At 46.1% G+C, this 21,489-nt stretch overlaps 2 protein-coding genes across 6 annotated transcripts in view; one reads left to right on the top strand and one right to left on the bottom strand.

The window, feature by feature from the left end:
• The window catches only part of LOC119964326 (glutathione S-transferase theta-1-like), a 98,451-nt gene extending 91,463 nt beyond the window's left edge, over positions 1-6,988 (bottom strand). The window contains exon 1 of the mRNA XM_038793649.1: positions 6,889-6,988. Within this exon, the coding sequence (XP_038649577.1) occupies positions 6,889-6,901 (13 nt within the window). The 5' untranslated portion in view covers positions 6,902-6,988. The remainder of the gene's footprint in view (positions 1-6,888) is intronic.
• klhl22 (kelch-like family member 22) overlaps positions 6,983-21,489 on the top strand; it is an 88,778-nt gene continuing 74,271 nt past the window's right edge. For 4 of the 5 annotated variants that reach the window (XM_038793592.1, XM_038793618.1, XM_038793601.1 and 1 more), the window contains exons 1-2: positions 6,983-7,131; positions 11,273-11,748. The gene's annotated coding sequence lies outside the window, so the exon portion shown is untranslated. The remainder of the gene's footprint in view (positions 7,132-11,272; positions 11,749-21,489) is intronic. The other variant, XM_038793609.1, reaches the window with a different exon arrangement.

The raw sequence follows: 21,489 nt of genomic DNA on the forward strand, positions 1-21,489 counted from the left end.
ATGCTGCACCTGCAAACCAACTTATTGATTCATTCAGGACGCCCAGATCCCTTTGCATTAAAGAATTTTGAACTTTCTCTTCATTTAGATAAAAAGTTGCCTTTTTATTCCTCCGACCAAAATGGATCAGCTCACTTATTTATTTATTTAATTTAAAGCACCCACTTCATTTTTTTTTTCAATTAAGAGGTAATTTAACGTGGCCAATTCACCTACCCTGCACATCTTTGGACTATGGGAGGAAATCGGAGCACCCGGAGGAAACCCACGCAGACATGGGGAGAATGTGCAAACTCCAGACAGGTTTGGAATTGAACTTGGGTCCCTTGCTCCCTGCCTTAATTTGTGCCCCGCTATCCTTTCCCCCCTCTAAACACACGTCAAACCCCGTTGTGATTTTGACTTTAATTATGGTAACTATTTCATCACCATTTTAAACTTTCCACTTCTTCACTATTAGGCCCTATCTGTAATGACAACCTATTCTTGCCCTCCATGCTTGACTCGACATTTGCCTTGTGGAGAAAGGATTCAACATTTTACTGACCTGTTAGTGGATGGGAACTTTGTCGGCTTTAATGAGTTGCAGCCAAATTTAATTTACCTCAACATAGTCTTTACTGCTTTTTTCAAGCCTGTGGTTTTGTTCGCTCGTACTGTCCATACTTTCTTAAACTATCATAGAATCTGCAGTGCAGAAGGAAGCCATTTGGTCCATTGAGTCTGCATCGAACCCTTTGAAAGACCACCCTACCTATGCCCAATCCCCCGCACTAATTCTGCAACTCCACCCGAAGGAGCAATTGAGAATGGCCAAACAACCTAACCTGCACATCTTTGGACTGTGGGAGGAAACCGAAGCACTTTGTTTGAATAAAGGAATAAAGAGTTATGATGTTCGGGCGGGAAAGTGGAGCTGAGTCCACAAAAGATCAGCCATGATCTCATTGAATGGCGGAGCAGGCTTGACGGGCCAGATGGCCTACTCCTGCTCCTAGTTTGCATGTTCTTATGAAACCCACACAGATACAGGGAGAAAGTGCAAACTTCAGACAATCACCCGAGGTTGGAATTGAATCCGGGTCCCTGGGACTGTGAGGCAGCAGTGCTGACCACTGTGCCACCACGTTGCCCCTTGCCAAGTATTGTTGGAAGGGGTTTTGTCATTGCCTCAAACTAGCAGTGGTTCTATTTCAAGGTTGTACGATCTCTAGACCCTCCCCTCTAGAGCTTGGGCTCAACCTTACTGATGGGTGGAGGCCTATTTTAGGGATAGCGCCACATCTTCCTGTGTTTGGTCAAGCTTAATTCAGTTTAACATTCTGCACAGAATTCACTTGACCGAAGCCAGAATTAGTATGTTTTTCTTCAACTCAAGCAACAGGTGCTCACTCACCCCTGCAGGCCATACCCACATGTTCTGGCAATGCCCAAAGCTGGCTGTTTTTAGGTCATCCTTATTTGACACTCTTTCCAAAGTTCTAGATATTGACCTGCAGCCTTGTCCTTTTATGGCCTTTTTGGAGTCTCATCTGCACTGGTCAGTTTCACTAAGATTGACGCAGATGTCATTGCATTTGCCTCATTAATAGCCCGCAGGCAGATTCTATTAACCTGGAAGTTCCCCAAGCCACCCAATGATTTATCCTGGTTGGAAGACCACTGTGCCACCATGTCGCCCCTCACCAAGTACATTGTTGGGAGGGATTTTGTCACTACCTCAAACCAGCAGTGGTTCTATTCCAAGGTTGTACGATCTCATATCATCTGATCCCTCCCTTTTCTATATTTGGAGACGATTTAGTATGCTAGAAGATGATCCACCAAGAATTTTCTTTTTGTAGATGGCGACCATTTGTCTCTTTCTTGTGTAATTTCAAGAAGGAATTAGATATAGCTCTTAGGGCTAAATGGATCAAGGGAAATTGGGGGTGGAATCAGGCTATTGAACTTGATGATCAACCATGATCATAATGAATGGCGTGCAGTCTCGAAGGGCCAAATGGCCTCCTACTGCTTCAATTTCTTATGTACGTTTCTATATAAGAAATTGTTAATTATTGTTGACTGTTAACTTTACTGTTTTTTCTTATAGGATCCTAACCCTTTTAGCTCCTGATCTTACTTTCATCTGTATGTGCACTGTTACAGCCACCTTTTCACAACGTTTCAAGCCTCTGACTCAGATTGTGTCCCTTCCCAAAGGCTTGAGCCTGGAAGGTACACATATGCTGATTTTCCAATAAAAATGCAAAAGCATACATGAAATCTTGTTTGTTTAAACTGTTATTTCTTATCAAATGGGAGTATTTTTGTTAAACACATACTGGTTTAGTGGAAAAACTTTATTTAATGATTGAAGTATTGGGTCCATGTGTTTTGCTTGTGATTACAGAAAAAAATGTTACCAACCTATTAAATTTTCAGGTTGTTGGTTTTGTCATATTGCATTCTGGGAAACTGGGTACATGTACCATTTTAATGTATTTTTTCAAGCCAGACAGGAGCGTACTCTATTTCAGGGTTTTTCAAACTGTGGGCGGATGTTGAGAGGGTCGCGAGCAATCGGTCTTGACATTCCCAACGACCGCAACCGGCTTTTAAATTAGGAATGCTGGTCGCGACTGACTTTTAAATAGAACGATGCAGTCTTCCAGCTAGAAGTGGGGACATAGAGCAGGTCACGCACCCGTGCCCTGTACGTCTGTGCTTTTCACACAAAATCAGAACAGAAATTCCTCTATTTTCTAACTGCCAGCAAGCAAGGCAACAGGACTATGAACAACTGAAGATGGATTGTTTTAAACAAAGAAAAAACTGAAATCGGGAACAAAGCAGTGTAAAGATATTTCTTAAGATATGGCTTTGTTAATTATGCCAATGCAAATTAGAATCCAAAGCCATGTGTGTTATATGCGGTACTGACGAATGAGAGTTTAAATCCTCAAAATGTCAAAGACATTTGAAGACGAAGCATGGCGAGTTCAAGGACAAACCTCTTTCCAAAGGATATAACAAAAACGTACATCATGGTGGTGCAGTGGTTAGCACTGTTGCCTCAGCACCAGGGTCCCAGGTTTGATTCTGACCTCGTGTGACTGTGTGGAGTTTGCACTTTCTCCCCATGTCTGCGTGGGTTTCCTCCGGTTTCTTCCCACAATCCAAAGATGTGCAGATTAAGGGAATTGGCCATGCTAAATTGCCCAAACGTTGGTGGGGTTACGGGGCTCGGAGTGGGGGATTGGCCCTAGGAAGGGTGTTCTATCGGAGCAAGGGCCGATGCAGATTCAATGGGCCGAATAGCCTCCTTCTGCATTGTAGGGGTTCTCTGATCAGCTGAAGCCCTTGACAGAAATGTAACACTGAATGACTAAGAAAGTGAGATTGTGAGGACCAAGCAGGCTCTCGTGTCGCATTAAAGGCAAGTTAAAATGGTGTGCCACAAAGGTCGGACGGTGTGGGTCGCGAAGGTCGTCCAGTAAAAGTGGTTCCTGGGAAACAAAGTTTGATAAACACTGCTCTCTTGCAAGACCTGAGCATTTTGTTAAATTGCCCTCTCAGTTGTGGAGCTATAAATAAATTATAATGGCTGCTAGCTGTGTTAATCTTTTTGAAGTGTAATACATAACAGCTCAGTTGGTAGCAAGCACTCTTGCCCCTCAGTTCTAGGTTGTGTCCGATTCCAGGTCTTGAGCACAAAATTCTTGGCCGCCACTTGCGAGGGGCTTTTTTTTTTTAAAGATGAGATATTGAACTGAAGCCCCATCTGTCTGCTTGGGTGGGCATGAAAGATCCTCTGGTACTATTTATACAAAGAGCAGGGGGATTGTACCCAGTGGTTTGGCCAATATTTATCCCTCAATCAACATCACAAGAACAGATTATCTGGCCATTATAACATTGCTGTTTATGGTGTGCTCAAAACTGGTTGGTGTATTTCTATATTGCAACAGGGACTACAATTATTTTTCAGGTAAGGGTAATTAGGGATAGAATAAATGCTGGTTTGAAGGGAATAAGTGCTAAACAAACTGTTGGGATTGAAGGCAGACAAGACCCCAAGGCCTACAGCCTATGGTCTTAAAGGAAGTAGCAGTGAAGATAGTGAGGATCCATTGGTTATAATATTCCAAAATTTCCTGGATGAAGGAAAGGTTCCAATGGATTGGAAAAATGCTAATATAATGCCCTTATTCGAAAAAGGAGGGAGGCAGAAAGTAGAAAATTTGAAAATTAGATGAATTAGTTTAACATGTCATTGGGAAATTGTTAGAATCCATTAAGGAAGTAATAGCAGGACATATAGAAAGTCAAACTGCAATCCACCAGAGCATGGTTTTCTAAAGGGTAAATCGAGTTTGACTAATTTGCCAGAGTTCGAAGATGTAACAAGCCAAGTGGATAATGAGGATCCTGTAGATGTGGTGCACCTGGACTTGCAGAAGGCATTTGCTAGGGTGCCACACAAAAGGTAAGATCACATGGGATTTGGGGTAATTTATTAGCTTGGATCGAAGACTGGCTAACCAACCAGGTAGCATGGGGATAAATAGGTATTTTCCTGGTTGGCAAGGTGTAACTAATGGGGTGCCACATGGTTCGGTCCTTGGAGCCCTAACTATTTACAATATATATTAATGACTTGGATGCAGGGATAGAAGGCCATAGTAAAATTTGCAGATGCACTAAGATGGGTTAGCAAGTTGAATTGAGGAAATAAGAAATTTACAAAGGTATATAGATAGGTTAGGTGGGTATGCCAAAATTTGGCAGATGGAATTTAACGTGGATAATTGAGAGGTTATCCATTGTTGTAAAGAAAATGGAAAGGCAATTTATTATCTAAATGGAGATAAACTTCAGTGCTTTGGCGCAGAGGGATCTGGGTGTCCTCGAGCATGAATCGCAGAAAATTAACATGCTGGTACAGCAGGTAATAAGGAAGGCAAATGGATTAGAATATTAAAGTAGGGCAGTGTTGCTGCAACTGTACATGGCATTGATGAGACCACACTGAAGTACTGTGTAGTTTTTATCCCCTTATTTAGAACATAGAACATACAGTGCAGAAGGAGACCATTCGGCCCATCGAGTCTGCGCCGACCCACCTAAGCCCTCACTTCCACCCTATCTCCGCAAACCAATAACCCCTCCCAACCTTTTTGGTCACTAAGGGCAATTTATCATGGCACGGTAGCATTGTGGATAGCACAATCGCTTCACAGCTCCAGGGTCCCAGGTTGGATACCGGCTTGGGTCACTGTCTGTGCGGAGTCTGCACTTCCTCTCCGTGTGTGCGTGGGTTTCCTCCGGGTGCTCCGGTTTCCTCTCACAGTCCAAAGATATGCAAGTTAGGTGGATTGGACATGATAAATTGCCCTTAGTGTCCAAAATTGCCCTTAGTGTTGGGTGGGGTTACTGGGTTATGGGGATAGGGTGGAGGTGTTAACCTTGGGTAGGGTGCTCATTCCAGGAGCCGTTGCAGACTCGATGTGCCGAATGGCCTCCTTCTGCACTGTAAATTCTATAATCCACCTAACATGCACGTCTTTGGACTGTGGGAGGAAACCAGAGCACCCAGAGGAAACCCACACAGACATGTGGAGAATGTGCAGACTCCGCACAGACAGTGACCCAGCAGGGAATCGAACCTGGGATCCTGGCGCTGTGAAGCCACAGTGCAATCCACTTGATGAAGTGGCATTGGAGGCAGTTCAAAGGAGATCACTTGATTGATTCCAGAAATGTTGGGTTTGTCTTACAAGAATGAGCAGTTTAGTCCTTTACACTCTCAAGTTTACAAGAATGAGAAGAGATGTAATTGAGGTATATAATACAAAAGTGTAGTGATCTTTGTACAAGTTAATACATGTTTAGTTAATATGAAGTCAGTACAGACAGACGTTCACTAGATGGCAACACTAACAGGACCTATACAAGGAGATTCCCGCTCTTTCTTTAGTTAGTGTGTGTAGGACAGCTAGAGTGAAGACATAAACAGATCAGAGTGTCGTGTATTATCATAATTGTTAGTTCAATCTAATCTTATTTGTTTTACTCATCAAAGTATTAAAGTGAAAGAACTCAAGTAGATTTTATTACTTGCTAAATAATTTGTCATTATCTGGAAGACTTCGACTATTTATCATTAGAATTCAATACAACTCAGCAAGACAGAAAAGTTATTTATATTACAATTCAGTAATATAACAAAAAGGTATTGACAAAGTAGATGTAGAACGGACGCTCCCTCCTGTGGGGCAATCTGGAGGAAGAGGTCATCATTTTAGGATAAGGGATAACCGTTAAGAGGAGAAATTACTTCTCTGAAAGGGTAAATCTGTGGAATTGACTACCACAGAGTGCAGTGGATGGACAGAGTAAATGAGGAGAAAGACAGATTTTTAATTAGTAATGGGTTGAAGGGCTATGGAGAACAAGCAGGAAAGTGGAGGTGACGCCAAAAGGAGATGCATTATGATCGTGTTTAATGGTGGAAGGGCTGGAGGGGCTGAATTGCCTAACCCTGCTCCTAGTTCTTGCCAGTGACACTGACATGTCCCATTAAAGAATCAGAAGCAAGTGTTCCATAGGAGTGGTCGTGAAAGGTGCTATTGAAATGCAAGTCGTCCTAATTTACAACAAAGTGGGTTGATTCATTGGGAAGTTTATTATCCTCTTCATAATTCTCCTCACCCCGCATGATTGGATTGAGCGGCAAACACGAGCACTGGGAACGAGTAAAGGTCTCCCGCACAATCTCTCATTGAACACATCACAACACGGGATAAAGATTTGCGGTGATCATCCACGCTCGCTGATGCTGCCTGCGGCGAAACGAAGGGAGCCCAATTTGTAATGAAGGAATAAAGCACTGGTGACACTCACACTCCCCGCACATTTACTCGCTCTTGCCGGCTCCACACGCTTCTCTGCTGCGAATTTTCTGGACGGGCGCCAACTGCCAGCCCCCGGGCGCGCCTGCGTGCGTCATCGCCGCCATTTTGTGAGCGGAGAGGCGGAGGGAGGGAGGCAAAATGGCGGCAGGCGGACTCCGTCTCACCTGGTTCGGGCCTTAAGGCTGATCTGAGGGTATCCCCACAACATGAGTTACCTTTAATAAAGCAAAAGGTAGGTGTCACTTATTGAGTTCTCACCAATAGCTTCGAAGGCAGTGTTGCCTCCATTTTTTTTGTAGCTTAAAATGCAATTGTTATTTATTTCAGCATCCGTCAGTCTCTCTCCTCTTCCCCCCTCCCCCTATTCTCTGGCACTTTCACTGCATCATTGCTGAACACACTTGAAGCAAATAGATTTGCCAATTCGTCACTGATTTTATTGGTTCGCTTTGAGGCAAATCCCAGCTGAGACCTTCTTAAATATTCAAATCTCACCTCCTCCCCCTTTTTAAAACTCCTCCCATTTCTTTAACCCTTTCCATTCCTCTAAACCCTTTATTGCAATGGACCCTCCCATTCCTAAACCACTCCAAATCCCAAAATCCCTTACATTCCCAATGCTCTCCCATTCCCTTAAATCTTTCCATTCCCATAACCCACTCATTATCATGGTCTTTCCCATTCCTGAACCTCTGCTACATAGCCCCTGTGAGGCATGGGTTTAGCTTCCGCATATGGCAATGGGAAACCTCCACCATCTCTGGTGTTGTCGATAGACTCTCTGACATGCAAACAAAGATACAAAAACATCACCCAGGAGACAAGCTGGTCCATGGGCCGGCTTCTCCATTCCGGAGTCTATAAGTGCTCCTGCGAACATAGAATTGGGACTGGTCTCTGCTGGTGCTTGGAGTGGCACACAATGCAAGTCTCACTACTTAACCATGCAAATTTATGCATGGTGGAGAGGTTGCCGGATTCCATTGGAATTCCAGTATCGGTTTGCTATTTTGAGCGGATGGCCTGATCACAAAATCCGCCAGCAAGCCCTCCTCCCCCCATAATGCAAACCCTGACCCCCCCTCCCCCCCTCGACAAGGAAGGACTTCCTCTTCACCCCCCTTCCCCGTGTGTATTAACACATACAGAGATCATTGCCCTCTGACATCATGGCACCTACACCCTGGCAGTGAAACCCACATCTGGCATGGCGGACCCCAAGGGGTGTCACGCCATAGGTCATGTGCTCCTCTGCCGCTGCCAGGCTGCAGAGGGAGGGTTCCTCCCAAGGGTCTTGGGGTTGGGTGGACTCCGACTGTAGGTGAGGGGTTTACCCCGGACCCTCACCCCGCAGAATGGGTGTCCCGTGACTGGTCTGCCGCTGCCAGCCTGGGCATGGTGATCTCAGGCAGCCTTCTGCTTAAAAGCCTCCTGAACCTAAATTGTTCTGCCTGACAGCTGAAGAGCAGTCCAGGCAGCCCAGTGAAGAATCAAAGCAGAAACACTTTAGTTTCATAACACTTGATTCTTCATTCACAGTTGCATTTAAAATTGCAACAGTTACAAGTATCAAAGGCTTCCTGGTAAGCCCAAAACACATGGAAAGGCTTCAAATCCCCTGACACCCCTTTGAACTGCAAAGGTTCCATTCAATTTCACAGAGAAATGCCTTTCACAAGCCTATGATTGACAGTTCAATGGTTCAGCTGCCTGGTGATTTGTATATTTATCTTTCCCTTCATGCTTGAATGCATCTCATGCTTTGATGCTAACAACAATGTTTATAAGTGCTCTTGCTAGGATTGATAGCTCCTCACCACATCAAATGAGCTAAGTGCTTTTTGCTACGAGTAAAGAGAAAGTGAACCCACTTAGCTCCATGTAGTATCCTGGAACTGCCAAAAAAAAACAATACAAACCAAGATCAATTAGGGTGGAAACATCTGGAACATGTCTTTCCAACATCTCTTTGGTGATTAAAACTATCCAGGAAAGCATATTGACCATGAATTATTTTTGTTGGCATGTGCCTCTCATATGTTGTGATTTTCACCATGAACAGTGATCAAGTTCCCTCTTGAAGGCATGCAGTGAATCAGAATTCAGTAGGTAAAAATCAGGTGGCACGGTGGTTAGCACAACAACAGGGACCTGTGTTCAATTCCTGCCTAGGTGACTATGTAGATTTTGCTCACTTTTGCTGTGTCTGCGTGGGTTTCCTTCAAGGTGCTCTGGTTTCCTCCCAAAGTTCAAAGATGTGCACGTTAGGTGGATTTGCCATGCTAAATTGCCCCTTAGTGTCCAAAAATGGTTAGGTTAAGTGGCTACTGGGATAGGGCAGGGGAGTGGGCTTGGATGGAGTACTCTTTCAGAGAGTCAGTGCAGATATGATGGGCCGAATGATCTCCTTCAGCACTGTAGGCATTCAATGATTCTAGGTAACCTGTTCCATAGGTCTGCTATTTTCTGGGAACAGAAGAGCTACCAAACATTATTGTAATGTCATAAATATCATCCCTTAACACTGACTACGTCCACCAATGGGTGAAGCCTTGTGGCGAGATTCTCCGCAAATGCGGAGAATCGTAAAGGCTGCCGTGGGACAGGCCGTGACCCACGGCAGCCTTCACGGCCACTTCCGGGGCCGATTCTCCCCCCCCGGGCGGGGCTAGGAGCGCGGCTCCGTGCGTCACGGCGGCGCGGCCATGACGACGGTCGTCAAGGCCGCACGTCAAGCGTCACGGCGGCCGATGTCGTCAGCCGCACATGCGCAGGTTGGACAACGCCAACCCGCGCATGCCCAGATGGCGTCTTTCTCCTCAGCCGCCCGGCAAGACATGGCGGCTTGATCTTGCCGGGCGGCGGAGGGGAAAGAGTGCGTCTGTTTTGGACGCTGGCCTGACGATCGGTGGGCACCGATCGCGGGCCTGTCCCCTCCCGAGCACAGTCGTGGTGCTCCCGTGCCAATCGCGCCTCTAGATGCCCCAAACGGGCATCTGGCGCCCGTTTCACGACGGCAGTGAGCAGATGTGTTTGCTGCCGTGGTGAAACGGGCGTGAAGGGCCGGCCGCTCGGCCCATCAGCCTCGGAGAATCGCCGCTCGCCGTAAAAAACGGCGAGCGGCGAATCGTGGCGTGGGTTGGGCGTGGGGGGGGGGGGGGGAGAATAGCAGGAGGGCGTGAAAAATGTCGGGAGGCCCTCCCGCTATTCTCCCACCCGGCGTGGGGGGCGGAGAATTGCACCCTTGGTGTCACAGTTACAAAATCAGAAAAGAGGGGTGATGGAAGCTATTTGTCCGATCTGAATTCATCCATCTGAAAAGATCCTAAACCTCTCCCTGCCCAAAAAAAAAGCTTCAGCTGTTTCTTGACAGATTCCAGTCAACCTATTCAGTATGTTGATCAATCTATGTGTGAAAAATAATTGTCTGACAATTTTGTTTTGATAAAGAGCTGAGCTTCAAATACCTCATCACGTGCAATGCCAAGACTTATTTCCACCTTTGCCTTTGCTTCAACCCTGCTTTAGTCAGCCATAGCTTCAACCTCTCCTGCATTATCATCTTCTTCTCCTTGGCTTTCTAGAGGTCTCCATTTTTACCTCACTCCAGCTGGTCCAGTAAATTATTGGAACATTGGCCCAGTTGTAATCATGAATATCAAGCCCTCAAACCTTCGGCCCCCACCTACCTCCCCGATGCCACCTCCATGTCCCCCATAACTTCCATTCCCCCTGTGTCTTCTTTCTCTGTACCAATGCCCATCCACGCAATGAAGCTGGCAAGGGAGGGGTGCAGTGTTCAGGCTGGTTTCCAACATCGGAACGGGAATCCCAGAATTGGGTCGTACCCACCATTTTTAAAGGCCTCTCAACTTGACCTGACTCCACAAAAATCTGTGTGCAGGTCTCATTTGCTGAATACAAAGTCACCACAGAAGCCTCTGGTTTGATAGGGTTATGGATGAGATTAGCACAAAGATTGCATAAATATACATTTTCTACTACCAGGCCAAATAAAGATTTAGGAGGTAAAAACAGGAAATGCTGGGCATACTCGCCAGGTCTGGCAGCATCTGTGGAAAGAGAAACAGAGTTAACATTTCATGTCATTGACCTTCCACCAGAGTGGTGGAAATGTGGAACTTGTGACCACATGGAGCAGTTAAACGTTGATGTATTTAAGGGGAGGCTTGATGCATGAGAGTGAAGGGAAGCGAAGGAGTTGGGGTAGAATGGGGAGAGGCAACCAGAGTGGGAGGAGATTTGTGTGGAGTATAAAAACTGCCGTAGACCGGTAGCACAAAATAGCATGTTTCTGTGCTGTAAATCTGATTGCATTTCTTTATATGGCTCTTCTGTGTTTTTTTCCATAGCTTTGGCAATGACTATTGGGAAACAATATCACAACTCTCATTCAGCTTCAGAGACCCGGTTATGTGCACCTTGGATGATGAAAGCAACAGCCTTTGGGAGGTCTTATGACCAGTACACATGCATTAATCATGTCTATATATCTAAATAATATGGGAAACAATGATGTGAGAATACACCATATATGGAATACGTTATCACAAGGATGCTCTCTTGAATTTTAATATTCCTTCAACTATTTGGGGAAGCAAAGCACTTAAAAACAACCACTTAACAGACACTGATGAGCATTTTATACTTGGTGAAATGGTTAATCTGTCTTCAGTGCCACTGGAAATTGTGCTTGAAGGCTTAAAAAAAAGTGACTGCTGAAATAAAAATAGGAAGTGCTGGAAATACAAGATCTGTCTGCATTTGAAAAAGAGAAAGAAGTTCATGTTTCAGGTGGAGGAGACCCTTTGTCAAATCTTGTGGTTGGGTAGGTCTGATTCTAGTCTGTTGTGCAAAGTGTTGTGGAACTTTCTAAAAGGCTTTTAATTTTAAATTTTAGAAGTGTGGCTCAGTGGTAGCGCTGTTACCTCCGAGTCAGAAAATTGTGGGTTCAAGCTCCACTCCAGGGATCTAATAATCCAACACTAGTGAAGTACTGAGAAAGGTGCTGTGTTTTGCATAAGACTAAAATGTGCTATGTTAATGCAAATTCTTCCTTTTAAAACAAGTATATCATAAGGAACCAGATTTATTAACAAAGTCAAACCGTACCAAGATTCTGAAGGAGGTTAGTAGGCTAGATGGTGAGCGATTGTTTCTGGTTGGGGAATCTTAAACGTGAGGGTGTGGTCTCAGGATATGGGGCCAAGCCTTTAGGACTGAGATGAGGAGAAATTACTATATTTAAAAGGGCATGACTCCTTGGATTTCTGTACCCAGAGGGTTGTGGATGCTCCATCGTTGAATATATTTAAGGCTGGGATAGACAGATTTGTGATCTCAGGGAATCAAGTAATATGGGGAGTGGGCAGAAAAGGAGTTGAAGCCCAAGATTAGCCATTTGTATTGAATGGAGGAGTAGTCTTTATGGTCTACTGCTCCTACTTATTGTATTACCTGATGAACAACAACGTTGTTGCCGCTTGTGCCCTCAACTATCCAAGCCCCATGCTCTCAATTTCCTTGATCCCTTAGGCTCTCCAACTCCCTCTTTTCCTTTAAGATCCTGCTTAAACCCAACTCCTTAGCCAAGCTTTAGATCACCCTACTTAATAGCTGCTGGCTCACTGCACATTTTCTTTGATTACATCTCGGGAAAGTGCTTTTGAATGTTTTTATATGTTAAAGGGACTAGATAAATGCAGGCTGTTGTTGTTATTACAACAGTGCACAGTGGCAGTTAGTGACCCAATGAAGTCCCATTCTCTGACAACTGGGGTTCATAGCTACAATACCAAAGTTTTCACTTTAACATATATAAGCCTGAAAATTACCACTAGAAAATGAATGCTTATTGCATATTTGCAATATTTCTTTGTCACCTTTGTTGGCTGGCACTTGGTGAGGGTGGAATGGTGGAAGAATTCTCTTGTGTAATGAGCCCTTCCCCAAAAATGCTTAATGTACCACTATTGTCCTGGAGAGAAATGGTCAAGTTGAACTGCAGGAAAATACACCAAGTGTTCAGAACAAAATTTCATTTGTACAATTTGGTGCACACTTTGTTATTTGATAATTTTAGACATTTCTTCCTTCCTTTCATGTATTAGACCTCATTTTCCTGCGTGTAAATATCTGATGGTCAACATACTTATAACTTCCATCTAAGTTGTACTTTTGGGTTGTCCCTTTACATTTAACCTCTACCTGGATTCCTCTGCAGCACTTTAACTTCAGTATGGTGCTCTGCTCACATTGGTTGAAAAGTATATTGATTAGAATTTTACATTTTTGCAAAAAATTACAAAATGAATATATCGCAGTAAGCAACAAGAGAAATGTTTCAACATACATGAATACTGAAGGAACTGGAGAACAATATTATAACCGGCACGATACAATCATTAGACATAGCTCGATGTCTCAATAAGCCGTAGCAGAGACCAATGGAGAAACAGAAAGCATAATGGTGCACAACCACCCACAACCCATCTGCTAGCAATTAGCAAGAGAGTTCACGATAAGTTTTCAATGCCATGTTCTGGCGCGCACCAATATATATCTCCCTCAACTGCAGCAGAACCAAAGGCATCAATGACACACCACATAGATTTCATAGAATTTACAGTGCAGAAGGAGGCCATTCAGCCCATCGAGTCTGCACCAGCTCTTGGAAAGAGTACCCAATCCCACACCTCCACCCTATCCCCATAACCCAGTAACCCCACCCAACACTAAGGGCAATTTTGGACACTAAGGGCAATTTAGCATGGGCAATCCACCTGACCCGCACATCTTTAGCTGTGGGAGGAAACCGGAGCACCCGGAGGAAACCCAAGCACACACGGGGAGAACGTGCAAACTCCGCACAAATTCCCAAGCCGGGAATCGAGCCTGGGACCCTGGAGCTGTGAAGCAATTGTGCTAACCACTATGCTACCGTGCATCATCTCCTCGGATACCAACCCCGCCTGTACCCAATCAGGAACCAATCACCCTTTTGTATACCCACCCCTACAAACAAAGACAAAGAAAATATGCGAAAACCCACGTTGCAAAGGGGAGTTACTTATACCACACAATGCAACTAAAGCCCAGTCTCAGGCCCGGTACATAACCAAAATCATTCCATACGTTAGTATGGGGCGACAAGCCTGCAGCGTTAGGGAACTGGTTTCAATTATGGCCTTGGGTAACTGTGGATTTTGCATATTCTCTCTGTTTCTGTGTGGATTTCTTCTGCGTGCTCTGGTTTCCTTTCACAGTCCAAATATGTGCAGGCTACGTGGATTGGCCATGCTAAATTGCCCTTTAGTGTCCAAAAGGTTAGATGGGATTTAGGGTGGGGGCGTGGGCCTAGGTAGGGTGTTCTTTCGGAGGGTCGGTGCAGACTCGATAGGCCAAATGGCCTCCTTCTGCACTGTAGGGATTCTATGATTAGTACAGAGAGCACTGACAACAACATGCTTGGATAAGGATCAAGCCTTAGGGCCTTCTAAGAAAAACAGAAAGTCAAATGAGCTAGAACTGCCAGAAGTAAACTACAGGATAACAAAAGATAAGGTCCCAGCCCTCGTTCCACATTCCCCTGGTGGCACGCCGACCACTCAACAATGAGGAAGAGAACAAGTTGCTCAATCAACCAAGAAAGCATCCCACCTCCCCATGGGGGGTTACAGGACTCAAAATACAGGTCTCAGCTCAACCCCTCGCCCTGGCGCACTGAAGAAACAATACCCAGCCTCTCAAGATGTCTCTCATAGGCACCATCAGGAAGGGACATCCCAAGCTCCAAGGGGACAACAGGATACCAGCCACTGGTCCTGGCCGAGCCCAAAGACTTTCAACACACAGGAATCAAAACCCTCAGGACCTCCAGCACACTCCAGAACCCAAACCCCAGCTGGACCTGCACTTCTTCAACCACACCTGGGCAGTGCATCGCTCCACGTCAACACTGAAAAGAAGAAACAATGATCGCATCAGCCCCAGCCACAAAGGACCCCATTGCCGAAGAGAGGAAGAATCATCAAGACACCCAACATTTGGGCGCCCTGGGTCTGGGGCCAATTTCCTCCTCCTCGATACAACCAGGGGATGCTCCCCATAATCACTGGACCGAACCAGGATTAGTAACAGCACCCTGCTAACCTGGATGAAGAAAGGAAGGAATGATAAAAAAGGAAAATCCCAAGGCTTTTATGCATATATTAGAGAAAGAGTAGGCCCACTTAAGGACAAGGGAGGGAAGTTATGTGTGGAACCACAGAAGTGGGTGAAATCCTTATGAGAACTTTGTATCGATATTCACCAGGGGAAACGACATGATGGATGTTGAGGTCAGGGATAGGTGTGTAAACTCTCTTGAGAACGTCAATGTATCAAAGGAGGAAATGTTGAGTATCCTAAATTGCATTAAGGTAGACAAGTCCCCGGGGCAGGATGGGATCTATCCCACGTTACTGTGTGAGGCAAGGGAAGAAGTAGCTGGGGCCTTAACAGATATCTTCACATCCTCTTTGACCACAGGCGAGGTTCCAAAGGACTAGAATAGCCAATGATATTCCATTATTTAAGAAAGGAAGCAGGGACAATCCAGCAAATTATAGGCAGGTGAGGCTGACATCAGTGGTGGAGAAGCTTTTGGAAAAGATACTGAGGGACAGGAGTTCTGCCCATTTGGAGCAAAATGAACTAGTTAGTGACAGACAGCATGGTTTTGTATGGGGAAGGTTATGTCTCACCAACTTGATTGAGCTTTTTGAAGAGGTGACAAAGAAAATTGATGTCTTTTCCCCTGGTGAATATCGATAAGGGAATGGCTGTGGATGTAGTTTATATGGACTTTAGTAAGGCGTTTGACAACGTCCCACATGGCAGACTGGTACAAAAATTAAAATCACATGTGATTCGGGTGGGTTGGTTAGATGGATACAGAACTGGCTTGGTTACAGAAGACAGAGAGTAGCCGTGGAAGGGTGTTTTTCTGAATGGAGATCTGTAGCTAGTGGTGTTCCACAGGGATCAGTGCTTGGACCTCTGTTGTTTGTAGTATATATAAATTATGTGGAGGAATATGTGGGTGGTCTGATTAATAAGTTAGCGGATGACACGAAGATTGGCGGAGCTGCTGATAGTGCTGAGGATTGTCAGAGGATGCAACAGGATGTAAATAAATTGGAGGTTTGGGCACAGAAATGGCAGATTGGGTTTAATCCAGACAAATGCAAGGTGCATTTTGGAGGATCACATCTAGGTATGAATTATACTGTAAATGGCAGAACCCTTAGGAACATTAACATACAGAGGGATCTGGGCGTGCTGGTCCACAGTTCCTGAGAAAAGTGGCAACACAGGTGGCCAAGGTGATTAAAAAGGCATATGACATGCTTGCCATCATCAGCTGGGCATTGAGTACAGGAATTGGGAAATGACGTTGCAGCCATATAAAACCTTGGTTAGGCAGCATTTGGAGTATTGTGTGGAGTTCTGGTCACCACATTATCAGAAGGACGTGGAAGCTTTGGAGAGTGCAAAGAAGGTTCACCAGGATGTTGACTGGTCTTGAGGGTGTTGGCTATGAGGACAGATTGAATAAACTAGGATTGTTTTCACTGGAAAGAGGCTGAGGGGAGACCTGATAGAGGTCTACAAAATTATTAGAGGCATAGACAGAGTGGATAGTCATAGGCTTTTTCCAAGGGGGCAGAGGTTCAAGGTGACAGAGGGAAAGTTTAAGGGAGATATGCGGGGTAAGTTTTTCACGTAAAGTGGGAGTCTGGAATGCGCTGCCAGATGATGTGGTGCAAGCAAGCACATTAGCAACATTTCAGAAGCATCTGGATGGATACATGAATAGGGAGGAAATAATAGTAATCTTTATTGTCACAAGTAGGCTTACATTAAAACTGCAATGAAGTTACTGTATAAGCCCCTAGTCACCACATTCCAGCGCCTGCTTGGGTGCACAGAGGGAGAATTCAGAATGTCCAAATTACCTAACAGCACATCTTTCGGGACTTGTAGGAGGAAAGCGGAGCACCCGGAGGAATCCCACGCAGACACAGGGAGAACGTGCAGACTCCGCACAGACAATGACCCAAGCTGGGAACTGAACCTGGGACTCTAACACTGTGAAGCAACTGTGCTACTGTGCTGCCCGTAATAGAGGGATAAATAGAGGGATATGGATCAAGTAAGGGCAGAAAGATGTTTTTTAGTTAGGGCATCATGATCGGCACAGGCTTGGAGAGCCTTAGGGCCTGTTCCTGTGTGCTGTACATTTATGTGGACTTTGTTGAAAACAAAAACCCTAAGGGGAGAACGCCCGGACTGATCTAAAAATCTTAACCATCACCCAGCACTGTCTGCCATCACAGAGCAACAATCTCACTCTTTAACAAACCAGCCAAGGATTAACCAAACCCAGATCAGTGTGCGCTACCACATATCCTCCCATTCTAATATCAATTTTTAAAAAGGACCCAGAAGAAAAACTCCAGCCTCAAGGAAGAGTCAGAAGTAACCCAGTCCTCCCCAGATACATAATCTGCTCAGTCCACTGAAGAAGAAAGACTCGGATTCCCTTAAGGCCGACACCACCACTGGGCTCACAGAGTACCTGGCCGGTGAGAATGGCAGAGGTGTTAACAACAAAGCCCTCAAATTTGTTCCCTTACACAATGCCGTCTCCATCCGATCCCATGCTGACCCCTCTCCCATGACCCATGGCGATGTTCGCCGCCCAGCAGTAGATCTTCATGTTCAGCAGCACCAGCAACCCCCCCCCCCCCCCCCCCCCCCCCCACACACACACACACACACACACACACACACACACAAACCCAGAGATCAGGGCATTAACATTCTTGAAAACCGACTTTGGGATAAAGATGATAGGTTCTGAAACACAAACAGAAATCGTTATTTTTACTGTCTGCACCTGTCCCGCCAGTGGCAACTCATCCCACCACTTTCAGCCGAGTCAGGTGCAGCTGTGCCCAACCCCGGGTCACTTGGATAACCAATTATCTAAAGCTCGCCCCACCACGTTGATCGGCAGCTCCCCTAGCCTCCTCTCATGCCCAAGTTTCAATCAGGAACACCTCGCTTTTTCCCATATTCAACTTGTACAAGGAGAACTGGCTAAATTCCTCCAACATCCCCATTGAGTTCCCGATACTGCCCAATGGATCTGAGATATATAGCAGCAAGCCGTCTGCATACAGTGAGACCCTGTGCTCGGTGTCTCCCCGCACAATGCCTCTCCAGTCCCTCGACATCCTAAGCACCATTGCCAGTGGCTCTATTGCCAAAATGAAGAGCAATAGGGAGGGCGGACATCCCTGCCTCGTCCCCCGATGCAGCCCAAAATATCCTGAGCTCACTCGGTTCTTCCGCACACTAGCGACTGCACCTTGAATAACAAACCCCGACTCGAACCACCCCAACACCTCCCACAAATACTCCCAGCCGACCAAACGCCTTCTCCACGTCCATCACCACCACTACCTCCACCTCCTGCCCCTCCGAAGAAATCATCATTGAACAGCCTCTTCACATTCGCCATCAACTGCCTCCCCTTCACAAACCCCGTTTGGTCGTCGCCTATCACCCCTGGGACACAGTCCTTGACTCGCAAGGCCAACATCTTCGCCAACAGCTTAGTGTCTACATTCAGTAAAGATATCATGCGGAACGACCCACACTGCTCTGGATCCTTGTCATTTTTCAATATCAAGGAGTTGGAAGCCAGCGACAGTGTTGGGGCAGGTTTTCCCATTTCCCTTGTTTCATTATACGCCCTCACAGGCAGTGGCCCCAGTTCTGCCCAAATGTTTTATTAAGCTCCACTGGGAACCTGTCTGGCCCCAGGCCTTCCCTGATTGCGTTGCCCCCATACTGTCCATCACCTCCAAATGTCTCCAAAGTTTCCTGGTCAATATCCTCACTCTTCTAGTCAAGTGTCCCATATAAACTCCATTGGCTCTTCTGGCGTGCCAAAATAGCACTCCCGTTTCTGGAAAGTCACCCAGAGGCGGGCCTATCTACTCCAAACTTTACGTGAGCCTTATGTCAGTGGTAGGTAAATTACTGGAGAGAATTCTTCGAGACAGGATCTACTCCCATTTGGAAGCAAATGGACGTATTAGTGAGAGGCAGCATGGTTTTGTGAAGGGGAGGTCGTGTCTGATTAACGTGAGAGTTTTTTGAAGAGGTCACAAAGATGATTGATACAGGTAGGAGATGGATGTTGTCTATATGGACATCAGTAAGGTCTTTGACAAGGTCCCTCATGGTAGAGTGGTACAAAAGATTAAGTCACACGAGATCAGGGGTGAGCTGGCAAGGTGGATACAGAACTGGCTAGGTCATAGAAGGCAGAGTGAAGCAATGAAAGGGTGCTTTTCTGATTGGAGGGCTGTGACTAGTGGTGTTCCGCAGGGATCAGTGCTGGGACCTTTTGCTGTTCGTAGTATATATAAATGATTTGGAGGAAAATGTAACTGGTCTGATTATTAAGTTTGCAGACGACACAAAGGTTGGTGGAACTGCAGATAGTGATGAGGACTGTCAGAGGATACAGCAGGATTTAGATATTTTGGAGACTTGGGACGGAGAGATGGCAGATAGGGTTTAATCCGGACAAATGTGAGGTAATGCATTTTGGAAGGTCTAATGCAGGTAGGGAATATACAGTGAATGGTAGAACCCTCAAGAGTATTGAAAGTCAGAGAGATCTAGGTGTACAGGTCCACAGGTCACTGAAAGGGGCAACACAGGTGGAGAAGGTAGTCAAGAAGGCATACGGCATGCTACCTTCATTGGCCGGGGCATAGAGTATAAGAATTGGCAAGTCATGTTGCAGCTGTATAGAACCTTAGTTAGGCCACACTTGGAGTATAGTGTTCAATTCTGGTCGCCACACTACCAGAATGATGTGGAGGCTTTAGAGAGGGTGCAGAAGAGATTCACCAGGATGTTGCCTGGTATGGAGGGCATTACCTATGAGGAGCACTTGAATAAACTCGATTTGTTCTCACTGGAACGACGGAGGTGGAGGGGCGACCTGATAGAGGTCTACAAATTTATGAGGGGCATAGACAGAGTGGATAGTCAGAGGCTTTTCCCCAGGGTAGAGGGGTCAATTACTAGAGGGCATAGGTTTAAGGTGCGAGGGACAAGGTTTAGAGATGTACGAGGCAAGTTTTTTACACAGAGGGTAGTGGGTGCCTGGAATTCGCTGCCGGAAGAGGTGTTGGAAGCAGGAACGATAGTGACATTTAAGGGGCATCTTGACAAATACATGAATAGGATGGGAATAGAGGGATACGGACCCAGGAAGTGTAGTAGATTTTAATTTAGATGGGTAGCCCCCACCCCCTTTTAAAGAGGGTAGTCTCGAACCGGTTAAATCCAGCCCTCCTCTTTGCCAGTTCTAATTCCAGGTCCTGGTACGCCCACAGCTCGTTCCCTTCCCAGGTGCATTTCCTAGTCGCCTCGCCTATCAGAGAATCTATTACTTTGTCCAGAAAGCGGTGCAACCGCACCACCATCGCCCTTGGCGGCTCACCCGCCTGCGATTCCTCATCAGCACTCTGTGCGCTCGGTCAACCCCCAGGGGTCGGTCCATGGCCTCCTCCCCCATCAACCTCTCCAGTATCTTGGCCATGTACACGCCGGCCTTCACACCTTCGATGCATTCGAGCATCCCCAGATTTTGCCTTCTGGAATGATTCTCCAGATCCTGCACCTTCTCTTTTAGCCTCTTTTGGGACTCCTGCATCATTCCCACCTCAGCCACCACTGAGGCGAACTGCTTGTCGTGCTCCCCTATCACCTGGATCCGCTTTCTGGGTCGCCTGGCCCTAGGGCTCCAGCCTCTGCTCCACTCTCTTGATCCCTGACTTAATCGGTTCCACCACCTTGGCCAAATCTTCCAGGGCCTCTTTCCTCTGCTGAAAGAACTTTTCATTTAGAAACTCTATTAACTTCTCCATTGACCACTGAGCGGGCAGGGCAGCTCCCTTGTCCTCCGGCATCTTATCCCGTAGCGCACCACGAATAATCTCCTGCTCCAGCAACTCTTCTTGCCCCACTCCAAGTCCATGGATCAACCTACCAGCCACACTAAAGGAGTACAACCTTCCCAGGCACTCCTGCACCTTTTGCACTAAAATACTTTGCCCTTCCGGAGGGGAAAAAACGGAAAAATCCGCCTTGAGTGAGAGCCAACAAATGTGCAACGGCTCACTCCATGGCCGCCACCGGAAGTCCCCATTGATCTTTATTATAAACGGGATAAGGGGTGTCAAAATGCCACTCCCCTCCCATAACCACATGGATTATAACACATAATGACAAAAAGGAGGAAAATTGTGTACAGACCGTGAGCGCATGGCCTCGTTTTGTCCCACTCGGGATGCGATGAGGCCATTACATCTCGCGCGAGGCCTCCTGTGAGATTTGAGATGCTCGGGATGCCTCGCGAGGTCTAAGGAGATCTCGTGAGATGTCACAATCTGGATCTCGCCCTCATTGGGTGGATCCAGAATTGCATATTTAAGTA

This window comes from Scyliorhinus canicula, chromosome 1, assembly GCF_902713615.1.
Source record: "Scyliorhinus canicula chromosome 1, sScyCan1.1, whole genome shotgun sequence".
In the NCBI taxonomy this organism is placed as follows: Eukaryota; Metazoa; Chordata; class Chondrichthyes; order Carcharhiniformes; family Scyliorhinidae; genus Scyliorhinus; species Scyliorhinus canicula.